At 36.2% G+C, this 14,782-nt stretch overlaps 1 protein-coding gene across 2 annotated transcripts; it reads left to right on the top strand.

Moving 5' to 3' along the window:
* Positions 1 to 575: 575 nt before the first annotated feature.
* On the top strand, positions 576 to 13,334 carry irf3 (interferon regulatory factor 3). Of its 2 annotated transcripts, none has more exons than XM_007248730.4 (11): positions 576 to 750; positions 3,137 to 3,314; positions 3,723 to 3,900; positions 5,688 to 5,719; positions 5,829 to 5,880; positions 5,970 to 6,038; positions 7,527 to 7,781; positions 8,882 to 8,987; positions 9,081 to 9,355; positions 10,286 to 10,407; positions 11,360 to 13,334. In XM_007248730.4, the coding sequence occupies exons 2-11, from the start codon at positions 3,150 to 3,152 to the stop codon at positions 11,471 to 11,473; spliced, it is 1,368 nt and encodes a 455-aa protein (XP_007248792.3). In that variant the 5' UTR covers positions 576 to 750; positions 3,137 to 3,149; the 3' UTR covers positions 11,474 to 13,334. The 2 variants fall into 2 exon arrangements, with proteins under 2 accessions (XP_007248792.3, XP_007248791.3); XM_007248729.3 differs by having other exon boundaries at positions 578 to 750; positions 3,132 to 3,314.
* The last annotated feature ends 1,448 nt before the right edge of the window (positions 13,335 to 14,782 follow it).

Raw genomic sequence — 14,782 nt, 5'->3', positions numbered from 1 at the left:
TATCCAAAAGCAGTGTGTAAGACTGGTGGAGGAGAACATGCTAGATTCATGAAAACTGATTAAACACCATTGATTTATTGATTTTTGAATGCTTACAATTTTCTTTGCATTATTTGAGGTCTGAAAGCTCTGCATCTTTTTTTATTGTTGTTATTTCAGCCATTTCTCATTTTCTGCAAATAAATGCTCTAAATGACTTGATTATATTTGGAATTTGGGAGAAATGTTTTCTGTAGTTTATAGAATAAAACAAAAATGTTCATTTTACTCAAACATAAACCTATAAATAGCAGAGAATCAGAGAAACTGATTCAGAAACTGAAGTGCTCTCTTGCTTATTTCCAAAGCTGTATTCGTTTCCGGTCTTACTAGTGCACTTGTGTGTGTGTGTGTGTGTGTAGGGAAGTGGGAGCTATTTGGGACGTGCCCGAAGTCGTAGAAGGGGGCGCGGCTAATGATGCAATGTCTGGATTCGGGGCGTGGCCTCCGCGGAATAATTATGAAGGAAGGACGGCGTGGGCGTGGCAAACAGTCGATTTACTGCTGTATGGGCGTGGCTTTATGTGGGTGGGAGGAGCTGGGTAAAAGAGGGTGACGTCGAAATGGGAAAACGAAACTGATGTGGTGGGATTTCCAGAGAAAAGCTGTAGTGCTGAGTAGAGATATCTTGCTATAAAAACAGCAGTAGCAGCTGTTAGCAGTCGGTTAGCGTCTTTAACACAGCGGAGAGAGCATTTTTAACGATTTAAGGTGAGTAAAACGCTGTATTATACTGTATTAATATGATAAATAAGTGATTAGTTTGGGTTTAGTGCTGGTTTGGGGTTTGTCTGTCATATGACACTGCAGTTTTATTAGTTTAATTTGTTAAATTTGATATTTGCAGTAGTGCGATAGGTTTGTAGTATGTTTAAACATGTATCTGAAACGATTTAAGGAAAATTCTTAGCAGTTTTTTGCTGTAGGAAGCTACTTTCACAATTCCCCGTTCCACCTTAACTGCTGCAGCATTTAAGGTGGAACGGGGAATTGTGAAAATGAAGCCAACTTTAAAGGAGAAATCCTTTGTAAAAAGGGTTTAATACATACCTGTCAAGTTTTGGACTTAAAATAAGGGAAATTTTCCGTCACCTGCTTCGAGTCGCCCACCAACCCGAGGTTCAGAATCCCTTATATTTTAAGACAGGTTTACAATAAATTTAAAATAACCACCTGGGAACATTTTACAAACTACAATTAGATTATCAGAATCTGACAGCTCTATCTTTGTTGACACTGAAATGTTGTGGACATTCCTACATATGTAATTCTTATAATACAGCCTAAGTAAAACCCTTTTCTAGACATTTACATGAAATCATCAGCTTTTACAAAAATGACATGGACCAGATATATTGCATAAGTAAATATTAGTCCAAAGGAGCCTAAACAATTAATAATTTAATTAATACTTCTTTCTATTGATCAGTCCTGTCAGTCAGTTAATTTCAGCCCTCTTCACATTTTCTCTCTCTCCAGATCAACCATCTCTTCTGCCCCTTCTAAGTATTAAATTACACCACAATACTCTTAAACTAGCCCTGAACTAATAAAATAAATACAGTTTCGTTCATTATAGCTTACAGTAGGCCTGCAATCCTAAATTAATAAACACAGTTTGAAAATGAAATAGTTATTGGCTGATCAGGGCAGGTAGAACATCTAATTTTAAAGTTAAGCTAACTGAGTCACAAGCTGTATTTTCTTAAGCACACAGTCGGTTTGATCCGACTGTTTCAGAAACAACGTCATCATAGTTTACATGTTTAGCTCCGTTACCTCGCTATATATCCAGATATGCTTTACCGTCAGCTGCTCCGACTAGCTCTCACAGCGAGGGGGGCGGGGCTTTCCTACATTGCGCTCCGCGAAACCAGGAACCTGATTGGCTGTTTCACCTGAAAGGCGGGACTTTCTCCTTGAACCGGCACTACCATTGGTTAAGAGACACACAGTGACCAGTGCCCTGTATCCTCAATAGTAAAGTTTTTTTTTTTTTTTTTTTTATATAATACGGGAAATTTACGGGAAAATACTAATACGGGAGGACGGCGGGAAAGAGGAGTAAAATACGGTAGTTTCCCGGCCAAAACGGGAGAGTTGACAGGTATGGTTTAATAAAACGTTATAATGAGTACAAACTTGTGTAAAATAGCCCACCTCCGTTTACCCCTCAGCATACCAAAATACAGCACTTTTAGCCGACACTTCCAACAGGCTTATAATGCAAGTGATAGGGGCATATAGTTGCCCATTCAAAGAAATTCATATTTTTACTCCATTATCAAACTTAAACTAGCTCTGCACTTCATTAGTTGAATTCTGAGGACACTGACATTTAAAAAGAGACACTGAGAACTTTAAAATAATAATTTAAAATAAATATGTTTATAGACTCGATATGACCAGAAATGTATATCACAGTATTTTTCAAGATTCTGGCGGTTTAATGACATATCACTGTATTTTTATTTTATCTCATTTATTTATTTACTTACTTATTTTTGCATGACTGGGCGTTTATATAGTTTTGTGACTTACTCTACTGTTAAAAGTACATATAATATCAAACATTAGGCTTTAAATTAAGGCTTTGATTACTATTGGGTTTACTTTATCACAGGAAATTACACAATATATGAACAAATCAGACTTTATTAGCAGAAAAAGCAGCTGAAAAATGTAAACAGTAGACCTTAAAAAGAGCTAGGCCAACAACATTAACACGGCTTCCTTATTAAATAGCTCCATAAACACTATAAATGGACCTAAAATACTCAGTTTTTAAGTATTTAAAAAATATATTTCTCAAAAGCTCTGTTGCACAAGTCAGACACAAGTTTAATATCAATCTAATATTCTAAATATCCCTCCCAGCACTACTATTTTACCCAGGTTAAAATTTACAGGTGTGCAGACTGGAGCAGGTGAGGTAAAACATGCAGTCCTGCTCACAGGAGACAGAAATAATTGTTGATTAATCATCTACTCAAACAAATTATAACTAGTTGAAGCTCTAGTGCATAAAAAGATTATAAAAACCTTTTTCACACTATTATATTAATCATATTAAATCTTTAACTCTTATTTAGCACAGATATTGAGCATCGATGGCCCAAAACAAGCCGCTGTTCATCCCGTGGCTGCGGCAGCAGATCGACAGCGCTCTGTACCCCGGAGTGAACTGGCTCAACCCCGAGCGCACGCTCTTCACCGTCCCCTGGAAACACGCTCTGAGACAGGACTCCAACAGCGACGATGTGCGAATATTCAAGGTAAACTCACTCACTGGACACTTTATTAAAAATACATACCTAACGTGTTTTTACTCACTGGCCACACACACAATTAGGTACATACACAATCTTTATAATTTGAGCTCTACATGCCATCATACTGGATTTGAAATCAAGCAAATGAGATGAAGTTGAAGTGTACACCCCTTAATACAAGGGGTTGAACAAAAATATCCTATGTAGCGTTTATGAATTATAACCATTTTCCTACAAAACATCCAAATAATTTTTTCGCCTAAATGCACCTACTTATCTTGTTCCTCCACTCACTTTCCACTTTATTAGAAACACCATAGAGCTTGATTTGCATTATTTAATATGTTGATGGTTTGTTTAAGTTTTGAATTTCTATCTGAGCCCTTTGCCTTTTTGTCTTATTTATTTAAGGCCTGGGCCAGAACGAGTGTGAATTCTGGAGAGATGATCCCAGGTGATTCCTCGGTGTGGAAGAGGAACTTCCGCAGTGCTCTCAGAGCCAGAGGCTTTAAGATGTATCAGGACAACAAGAACGACACGGCCAACCCTCACAAGATCTTTAAGTGGCCAGAGGACGGACAGTCTGGGGGTATTATTCTGGATCTTTCTCTAGGGGTGGAAATATGATTCATCACACTGGGAGGGGATTTGGGCTGGGGGTCGGACCTTGTGTTCGCTTGCAGTTTGGCTCTTTAGTAAAACTAATGCTGGGTTACAGCTAATGATGTTAAGATTTGATGTCTGATTGTTAGACTCATCATGATAATTTCAATATCAACTTATCATACAAAATATGGACATGAGCAGTGGATTCATTTTATATATTTAAGAGTTTGTTTTTCAGTAGCAGTGTCTAAATATTAAAAAAATGTAAATGTTATTTTATTTTGAAAAGGGTGTAATTTCAATACAATGCTATTAGTTAAGCAATGTATCGGTGGAATAAAAAGATCTTAAATTAAGAATAGTATCGCCTATCACAGTGATTTCTGGCACAGTGTCGTCCAAATAAAAAGAGTTATTTTGTCAGGCCTGCTGGTTGTTCATATTAATTAGCATGTGTTTAGCAGTGCGTGTCAAAATAACACATTAAAAGTATAGTTTAGCCAAAAAATACAAATACAAACAATACAAAAAAACAATGTTATGCTAACTAATGCCTACTTCTTTATTATCATTGTTAGCCAAATTTGCATTTTTTTAGTATTCCTGGAAATGTTCTGATTTCAGGCATCTCCAGAAATCAATAGTCACCTCCAAAGCTTTAGACACTTCAAAACAGAGATACTGTTCTAGTTCTTATTCTGTCGTTTAATTCATTTAATTAAAAAGACAAAATATATTGTCTTGCAGTGTTGCTAAAATCTAATAAATCTGTGCAATCAAAGGCCCTGGTACTATGCTTTAGCTACCCTGTGGTAGTCAGATAAATGCACATATTAATTACTTACTTACTTAATAATTAATTACTAAAATGGTACCAACATTATTATTAAATTAAATCAAGTGAGCAGCTTTTATCTTTGATTGCAGCACGGTGCATTCACTGTGGTATTGTTTCAATAAGCTTCTGCAACGTCACAATATCTTTTTCAATCCAGTTTTGCATTCATTTTTCACCAAGATCTTGCAGCAGCATTGATGATGGTAGAGTCTGACCACTGCACAAAGCAGCTCTTCTCCATCCAGCACATCTTAAAGATTCTCAATGAGGTTAAGATCTGGACTCTGTGGTGAACTCTCTCAATCCATGTGTGAAAATGATAAATGATGATCTCATGCTCCCTGAACCCTGAACTCTTTCACTATTACAGCACCATGAATCCTGATATTATCATCTTGGAATATGGCCATGATCATCAGGGAAGAAAAAATTTATCTATTGATGGAATAAACTGGTCTATATTCAGTATATTCAGGTAGTCAGCTGACCTCAATCTTTCAGCACATACTGTTGCTGAACCTAAACCTGCAGACCAACTGCAGCATCAACCAACCAAAACATCATTTGCTTACTTACATCCAGTTGGAGACTTTTTTTTTGGTCAGGCAGTGTATTAACAACAAATAAATAACAGCAGATTAAGATAATTTAAGGTGATTCTGAAAAATCTACAGAGCTTAAAAACCACAGGAAGGGAAGTACTTCAGCAACTTCATTAAAAAGCTGAAACAGGGGCTTTCTAAAGTTCCCAGACCCTGTAAAATAAAGTTTTCACATTTTCCTGACACATTACTCATCAATAATTTTATAGTTTTAGGACTTTTCTTGTATTATCCGATGTCTGTAGTTTTGTATTTAGCTTAGGACAGGAAGTACAAAAAGTAATTTCTCATATTTCCTTTTCCTCTTGTTTGTGTTTTTCTTCTTGCTAGGAGACTCCAGGGAAAGTTCACAAGATTATGATGTAAGTTTTGTATCTCTTTGTTTTTTAATTTTAAAATAACTAAATCAGAATATTCACTATACGCTCACACACACAGATTTAGTTTAACTGTGTTTTGTCTCTTTTCTAGGGGAATTTTCCTCTAGATGCTCTGGATCTGGATAATGAAATTTTGTTTCGAGGTGAGCAGATGAAAAAGCAGAAAGTCATCACTGGTGTACTGCTCACGTAACTCTGTCTCATTGATTGTCTCTCGCTGTGTTTTTTTCAGACGGAGCCCAAGCACACCAGATTCTGGAGGAGTGTCTTCAGGGCCTGAATATTACCCAACCTGAGCAAGGTGTGCAAAACCGTCCATACAAACTTTTAGAGCAAAAAATATTCAAAAATATTTAAAGTGTTTACATTTGTACATCCATTAGTGAGGAAAGTCATCATGGTTAATCACATGCTTTTAAATTATTAAATCATCGATAGCAGTTACTGAATAATTTATAGCAGCAACTGAATAATTCATAGTAAGATCTGAAAAATTCTCATTGGGTACTGAATTATTTATATTAGTTATGAAATAGTTCCTAAAAAGGTACTGAATAATTTGTAGTTGGTAATGAATAATTTGCTATAATTACTAAATAATTTATAATAAGTACTAATATCATAAATAAAAATGCATAGTTGTCCTGAATAGTTCATATTAAGTACTGAATAATTCATAGGAGATACTGTCTCTGAAGGGTACTAAATAGTTTGTCAGTATTACTGAATAATGTATAGTAGATACTGAATAATTTATCAACATTACTAAATAATTTATAGTACTGAATATATAATAATATATAATAATTATATTATATATTATATATAATAATAATAATTAATAATAATAATATATAATAATATATAATAATTAAGTACTGAATAGTTTATCATCATTACTGAACAATTTATAGTAAGTACTATATAGTTTATTGTTATTACTGATTCATTTGTAGAAGGTACTGAATAATTTGTCATTATTACTTAACAATTTTAGTAACTGCTAAATAGTTTATCGCCATTACTGAATTATTTATAGTAACTACTGTGTAGTTTATTGCCATCACTAAATTATTTATAGTATGTACTGAATAGTTTATTGTCTTTACTGAATCATTTATAGAATGTACTAAATAGTTTATCATTATTACTGAATAATTTATAGTTACTACTGAATAGTTTATTGTTATTACTGACTAATTTGTAGAAGGTACTGAATAGTTTATCATCGTTACTAAACAATTTATAGTAAGTACTGAATCATTTATTGCCATTACTAAATAATTTATAGTAGATACTGATTTTTTTTATCATTACTTTATAATTTATCATATATACTGACTTGTTTATCATTATTACTGAACAATTTGTAGTAAGTACTGAATAGTTTATCATTATTACTTAATACTTTGTAGTAAGTACTGAATAGTTTATCATTATTGCTAAATACTTTGAAGTAAGTACTGAATAGTTTATTGTTATTACTGACTAACTTGTAAAAGGTACTAAATAATTTATCATTATTACTGAATAATTTATAGTAAGTACTGAATTGTTCATCTTCAATAATTCATAATTTGTCAGCATTGCTAAATATTCATTTTAGTTTTTTTTGTCATTTCTGAATTTCTGAGTACAGTGTTATTGATTAGCAGTACTTAATAATTATAAGTAGTTAATAAATTGTATTATTTCGTAGCTGTTGAAAGTGTGTGTTTTAAGATTAATAAGAATAAATATGTAATTATCTGTTTAATTTCTGAATAATTGATTACGCTCCTCCTCTCAGAGTCTGTAGGTGTGGTGGATCCGTATCTGCTGGGAGGGTCAGCAGGGGCAGATCTGTACTCGGCTGCAGCTCCTGCAGCGTCCTGTCTGCTGAACAGTCCCGTCAGTGAGGTGTTCTCTGATCAGGCTGTTGGTGGTTTGGGACACATCTCTCCTGCTGAAGCCTCTGCAGCTCTCGGACAGTTTTCTCCACTGGAGGGAGCTTTCACAGGCACACAAGACCCACTTCCTGTTCAGGACACTGCTAATGACTCAGGTATTTCATTAACATATCAGTAAATACTTGGGGTGGGGTAAACTGGGTACAATACAGCTCTGGAAAAAAATAAGAGAGCACTTAAAAATGATGAGTTTCTTTGATTTGACCAAATTGAAAACCTCTGGAATATAATCAAGAGGAAGATGGATGATCAAAACCATCAAACCAAACCAAGCTGAACTGCTTGAATTTTTGCATCAGGAGTAAAGGCATAAAGTTATCCAAAAGCAGTGTGTAAGACTGGTGGAGGAGAACATGATGCCAATATGCATGAAAACTGTGATTAAAAACAGGATTATTCCACCAAATATTGATTGCTGAACTTTTAAAACTGTATGAACATGAACTTGTTTGAAGGTCTGAAAGCTCTGTATCTTTTTTGTTATTTCAGCCATTTCTAATTTTCTGCAAATAAATGCTCTAAATGACTTTTAGAGCATTTGGGAGAAATGTTTTTTTTGTTTAGTAGTTTTTAGAATAAAACAACATTTTCATTTTATTCAAATATAAACCTATAAATAGTTAAATCAGATAAACTGATTCAGAAACTAAAGGGATTTCTTATTTTTTTCCAGAGCTGTATATTGGTAATTATATTATTATTTTATTATAAAATGCACTGATTTTGTTTTTCAATACACTGTGTAGTATTTAGATTAAGATAATATTAGACAAGATTTAGATAAGTTGTATACAAAAATGATTATAGATAATAAATAAATAAATTATTAGGTTTAGGTGCAAAAACTTTTTCACAGAGGGCCTGGGTTATCATGGTCTGATATAAAATTTAGTTTGATAATCACAATCAAAATAAATAATAATATAATCTTTAAGGGGGCAAATACTTCTGAGCAAAAAACCTTTGTGTTATCTTCCTGCTAAAGCATTAATTGGCATTTGGCCTGAATATTTTTTATATCCTCCTGAGATATATCCTCCACAAATATCTGGATACAACTGTTAGAATACTGTCAGCTGTCAGGACAAACTGATTGATAAACTAATTATTCATAAACAAAAATACATTCATAAAACAAGTCAACAACATGATTAAAACCTTGTATGTTTTATTGTGATTACTTTTCTGTCTTCAGGTATCAACAACTTTCCAACCCATTATAATGTGAGCGTTTACTACAGAGGGAGCAAAGTGTTGGAGCAGCTGGTGGAGAATGAGACGGGATTCAGGATTATGTTCAGGTAAACTACTTTCTTGATAAATTCTATATGTGCTGGTTTCATCTGTGAGTAAGATGAATACTAAACTCTGCTAAACTCTGTGCTTCTTTCTAGGAATGACCTCGGCCTAATGACAGACACACTGCCGGTTATAAGACTGCCTGACACGGACTCTATCCTGGACCAGACCCAGGCCAGTTCAACCAGGGATATCCTGGTTAATCTGGGGGGTCTGGAGGTCAGGAAGAAGAGCGGTGTTGTTTTTGGGCATCGCTGGGGAGACAGCCGGGTCTTCTGGGGTCTGTGTAAACATGAGCGCACCGACCAGCCCAGACCTCTCGCTAAAATCCACCCGGAGCCAATTTACCACTTTAAGGATTTCTGCACAGGTGAGATAAATGTATTTGTATTCGTCTATAATAAGTTCTACTCATAATAACTCATAATAATAGAACTAAGGTGGCCAGGTAACCATGATGGATGCATGTGTGCACACAGATACAAAATATAGTCGTCCTACACTGCCTGACCAAAAAAAAAGGTGGTTGGATGGCTTTATCTTTGATTGCTGCACACATTCACTGTAGCATTGTTCCAATAAGCTTCTGCTTATTATTCTGTCACAAGATTTACTTCAATCCAGTGTTGCGTTAATTTTTCACCAAGATCTTGCAGCAGCATTGATGATGGTAGAGTCTGACCACTGCACAAAGCAGCTCTTCTCCATCCAGCACATCCCAAAGATTCTCAATGAGGTTAAGATCTGGACTCTGTGGTGAACTCTCTCTCAATCCATGTGTGAAAATGATGATCTCATGCTCCCTGAACCCTGAACTCTTTAACAAATTCCAGCCTCCTGACATGTTATCTTGGAATATGGTCGTGTTCATCAGGGAAGAAAAAAATCATCAATTCATTGATGTAATAATCTGGTCTATATTCAGTATATTCAGGTAGTCAGCTGACCTCATTCTTTTAACACATACTGTTGCTACAGTACAAGCTACAGTATTAATATATTTAAAAGGGTTGTAGTTACTGCTCTATTTTACTCTGATAAAAACAATCATACAATGAGAAAAAGCAGCAGGAGGTGTTCTGATTTCTCTCCAGGCAGAAACTAGACCAGCATTTGACTCAAGACTTTGCAGCGATAACAGCTTTAACTCTAAAGGCAATGCTTTCCACAAGGTTTAGGAGTGAGTTTATGGAAATTCTATCCAAGAGAAGTTGGCTTTACCTCTATATTGTATGGAGTATAAAGTTTCTGAAATCAGTAATCTGGGATTCTTATAATGATTGTGTTTTTTTTTCACTAGGAATAATGGACTTTATGCATTACAAAGGATCGTCTCCTTCATACACTCTGTATTTCTTTCTGGGCCAGAATTGGCCTGACCCCAAAAGAAAACCCTGGGAGAAGAAGCTCATTATGGTGGAGGTAAAAGGCTCAGTCACTCTCTTGTAGAGTCAATTGGTAAAAAAAGGTTTAATTTATAATTAACAATATTAACAACACATGTTTATTCTTACTTTTCTCTCTTATTTAAATAAAAATAATATAATAAATGGAATTTATTCATATTAATATTTTAGAGCTGCCACTATAATCAGAAGACTGCTCGTTCGAATCTCGTGCATGCAGCTTGCTATCTGCTGCTGCTGGAGCCCCGAGAGCACAATTGGCCTTGCTCTCTCTCTGGGTGGGTACAGTAAATGGCACTCTTTCCCCTCATCACTCCTAGGGTGATTTGGATCAGCACAAGACTGCGTCTGTGAGCTGATGTATCAGAACCGAGTCGCTGCGCTTTCCTCCGAGCGTTAGCGCTGTGATGCTATTCGGTAATGCTGCATCAGTTTAAAGCAACAGTTCAAAAAGAGGCGGAGTCTGACATTATGTGTCGGAGGAGGAGGCATGTGCTAGTCTTTACCATCCTTGTGTTTCGGCATCACTAGTGATGGGGATATACAGCTAAGTAGCAGCTGAATAAGTGGAAAAACAAATGGGAAAACATTAGAAAATAAATAATAACAGTTATATAGTTTGATGCATCTGTCAAACAGACTAAAGCCTTTTTTACTTATATTTTAATGTGCTGAGTAAAAGTTTAACAGAGAGCTTTAGCATGCTCAAGAAAGAGAAAGAGAGGAGGCAGTAAAAGTAAGTTATGATGTTTAACTCATATTTCAGCATAAATACATAGCTTTGCACCTTCTGAACTCTACATTAATGACCCCATGTTTACATTGCTAAAACAAAAACTAAATAAATCACCAGGCTCTGTAAAAAAGTGTGATACATGGGTGGAAGTTGATGTAGAACTTGAAAATGATGTAAAATGATTGGTGGATTTGCGTTTAAAAGGATTTACATTTACATTCTCTCTCTTTAGGTGGTGCTCACCTCACTGGAGAGGCTGAAGATGATGGCTGTTGAAAACGGAGCTTCTTCACTACAGTCTGATGAGCTGCAGCTTTCGCTGGAGCAGATGATGGAATTGTGCTGAAAATGATGCTGGAATCTGAGAGAAACTGGAGTCATGCACTTTCTGCAGTTTATTAAATCAATGTTTGGCCAGAGTTTGAGTTTACACGTACCTCAGATAGTCTGAATGCCGGTCTGTTATTTAGATTTTCACTGGAGCTATGAGGCTAACACTGCTAGCACAATTTAAACCCAATATAAACACAGAGTTACTGCAGCAGCTCAGAAAATGATGCTTGTTCTTACAGCCTACAACACAGAGACCAAGCAGTTAATCATAATATATGATCTATAAGTTTATCTAAGGTAGCCTGGGGGGCAATCACTACACTCTGATGGTTAACAGTGAACACTCTAAACTCTTACATACATTTTGTCTGATTTATTCTGTTAGCTTTATTACTTGTTAGCCATGTTAGCCTTGCAGCTTCAGTGCAAAAGAAACTTAACACAGAAAATAATGCCATGATTTTGTGACACAATATGAGAACCTTTATTACTTATAGAAGCGACACTGAAGACTCGCATGCCTCCTCCAATACATGTGAAGTCAGAGTCCGCCTCTTTTTGAACTGCTGCTGATGTAGCATTGCCGAGTAGCATCACAGCACTAACGCTCAGAGGAAAGCGCAGCGACTCGGTTCTGATACATCAGCTCACAGACGCAGCCTTGTGCTGATCCACATCAACCTAGTAGTGATTAGGGAAAAGAGAGAGCGCCATCTACTGTACCCACCCAGAGAGAGTAAGGCAAATTGTGCTCTCTCATGGCTCCGGCAGCTGATGGCAAGCTGCATGAACAGGATTCGAACCAGCAATCACTCGATCATAGTGGCAGCACTTCAGACTGCTGGACCAATCAGTGCCCTGGAACAATATGTTTATTACTTTTTATAGATATAATTAAGCAATAATACATGAGACGGAGTGCTTTAACGTGTAATACTGTCACTCCTGTGCTGTGGTCGTTATTGTGATTATACCACAGTTCCATTATCACTATTTACTGAAAGATTTTGAGTTAAAGAGGAGGAGAAAATAGAATCTGTTTGGTTATAAAAACTCCGCCAGTTAAATTATTCCATTGCCGCTCTGTTTGTAGCTGTGCTGTTTGGCTTGTAAGCGCTGCATCGTTGCTAGATGGTTACCTGTATGTGGTGTAGTAATACATGGAGACCTTTGGCTACAGTGCATTACCTGCTGATAACTGCACTCATAGAACGCCTCTCAGCCTCACATTGCAGGGTCAGAACTAACTGTGGTATAATGGAAGATATTAATCAAACGATTTAAAATGATTTTAAAGCACTGCCCTGGGTCACTGTATATAGTTATATATAGTTCAAATGCAGTTTCAGTAATTTTTGTAAAAAATCTAAGGGATATATGTGTGTAATGTTTGCAAGGCGATCTTTCTCTTTCTCTCCCTTTAGATCACTGCTTCACTGATGGTAATTGTGAGAATAGTGTAATATCACTGTTATACTGACCCCATCATGCTCATGCTGCGAAACTCGAGTAATATTTGTGTAAAATTCTTTAATATTACTCAACCTACTCAGTCCACACGCTTCTTTTACTTTAGCGTGTCCAGAAATGAAAGTTTGAAGTGCACTTGAGGTAAATCTTATGTTGCTTTAAAGTATAAAGTCACATGAAAATACACTTAATTAATTGTGTATGTAATTTTATATGTGATTATTCAGGTACTGTGAAAAGAACTGAAATACTGAACAAAGCTGTGGTAATGTTTCATCAGTGTGAACAGATGTACAACTTTGATTCATGTGAATTCAGTGTATTACTTGTTTTCATTGGGGACGTTTAGGCAATCAGAGAGAGTCTAGTGATTTCTGGAAAATAAAACATATCAATCTCTATTATTGGCATGATAACATTTTTTTATTGGATCTATCTATCTGTCTATCTATCTATCTATCTACACATTCAACAGCAGCGCTGGTTCAGTTTGAGGTAGATAGGGTACATAGCGAACTAACTGAATACATATACAGCTAAATTAAGAGACCACATCAGTTCCTGAATCATTTTTTTCTCATTATTCTATTTATAGGTTTATATTTGAGTAAAATGAACATTGTTGTTTTATTCTATAAACTACAGACAACATTTCTCCCAAATTCCAAATAAAAATATTGTCATTTAGAGCATTTATTTACAGAAAATGAGAAATGTCTAAAATAACAAAAAAGATGCAGAGCTTTCAGACCTCAAATAAAGCAAAGAAAACAAGTTCATATTCATAAAGTTTTAAGAGTTCAGAAATCAATATTTGGTGGAATAACCCTGGTTGGTTTTTAATCACAGTTTTCATACATCTTGGCATCATGTTCTCCTCCACCAGTCTTACACACTGCTTTTGGATAACTTTATGCTGCTTTACTCCTGGTGCAAAAATTCAAGCAGTTTAGTTTGGTGGTTTGATGGCTTGTGATCATCCATCTTCCTCTTGATTATATTCCAGAGGTTTTCAATTTGGTAAAATTGAAGAAACTTTTAAGTGATCTCTTATTTTTTCAGAGCTGTATAAATTCAATCCAACAGACATTGCAAAGTTGACACACAGCGTGCGTGAAGGTCTGGAACTTTTACGAAAACGGTTTTGTCTTGACAGTTTTGAGTTGGAACAGAAGTTATAGATGTCCTTGTTTCCTCTGCTTAAATAGTGGGAAAGCATTGAAAAAAGCGTATTCACTAAAACACAATAAACAATAAGACACTTTATTAACACCAAAATTTACGAACACAAAATTATGTTTAAATTAAGTTTAAGTATAGGGTGTTATATATTGTGGCGGCTCTGGGTTGTGTGTGTGGCTGCCTGTAGGCATGGTTCTGTTCTCCTGTGTGCGAGGATTACAGGGGTGGGGCATCTCCCTTGGGAGGGGTTATGCAGAGAGGGTGGGCACCACTCTGGATCTGCCATCTGGGAGACACACAGCTGGGTTGGTGGCCTTTGGGCTGTTTGAGCTCTGTGGGTTAATGGTTTTAACTCTCCTAGTCTTGTTAAAGACTGTAAGTGAGTGGCAAGCCTGTTCAATAAAGGAGCTGTTGAGCATTCAGCATGAGTCTCACGGGTCTTCCTTCCTCATCCATGCCACAATATATATATTGTGGCGTGTGGAGGCGGGGGAGTTGTGGGTCTGCCCCACGCCAGAGCGCGAAGCCATGCCTGTCTCAACTGGCCCGCATGAGGGCTGATTGAGCCGCCAGCTGGGACAGGCATATATACTTAGCCTCGGCCCTCATTTGGGGGAGAACTTTCACTGGAGGGCTGAGGCTGCACGGACTCAAAAAGTAAAAAACTAAG

This window comes from Astyanax mexicanus, chromosome 15 (genome assembly GCF_023375975.1).
Source record: "Astyanax mexicanus isolate ESR-SI-001 chromosome 15, AstMex3_surface, whole genome shotgun sequence".
Lineage (NCBI taxonomy): Eukaryota > Metazoa > Chordata > Actinopteri > Characiformes > Acestrorhamphidae > Astyanax > Astyanax mexicanus.
This window is presented reverse-complemented; position numbering and strand designations above follow the sequence as displayed.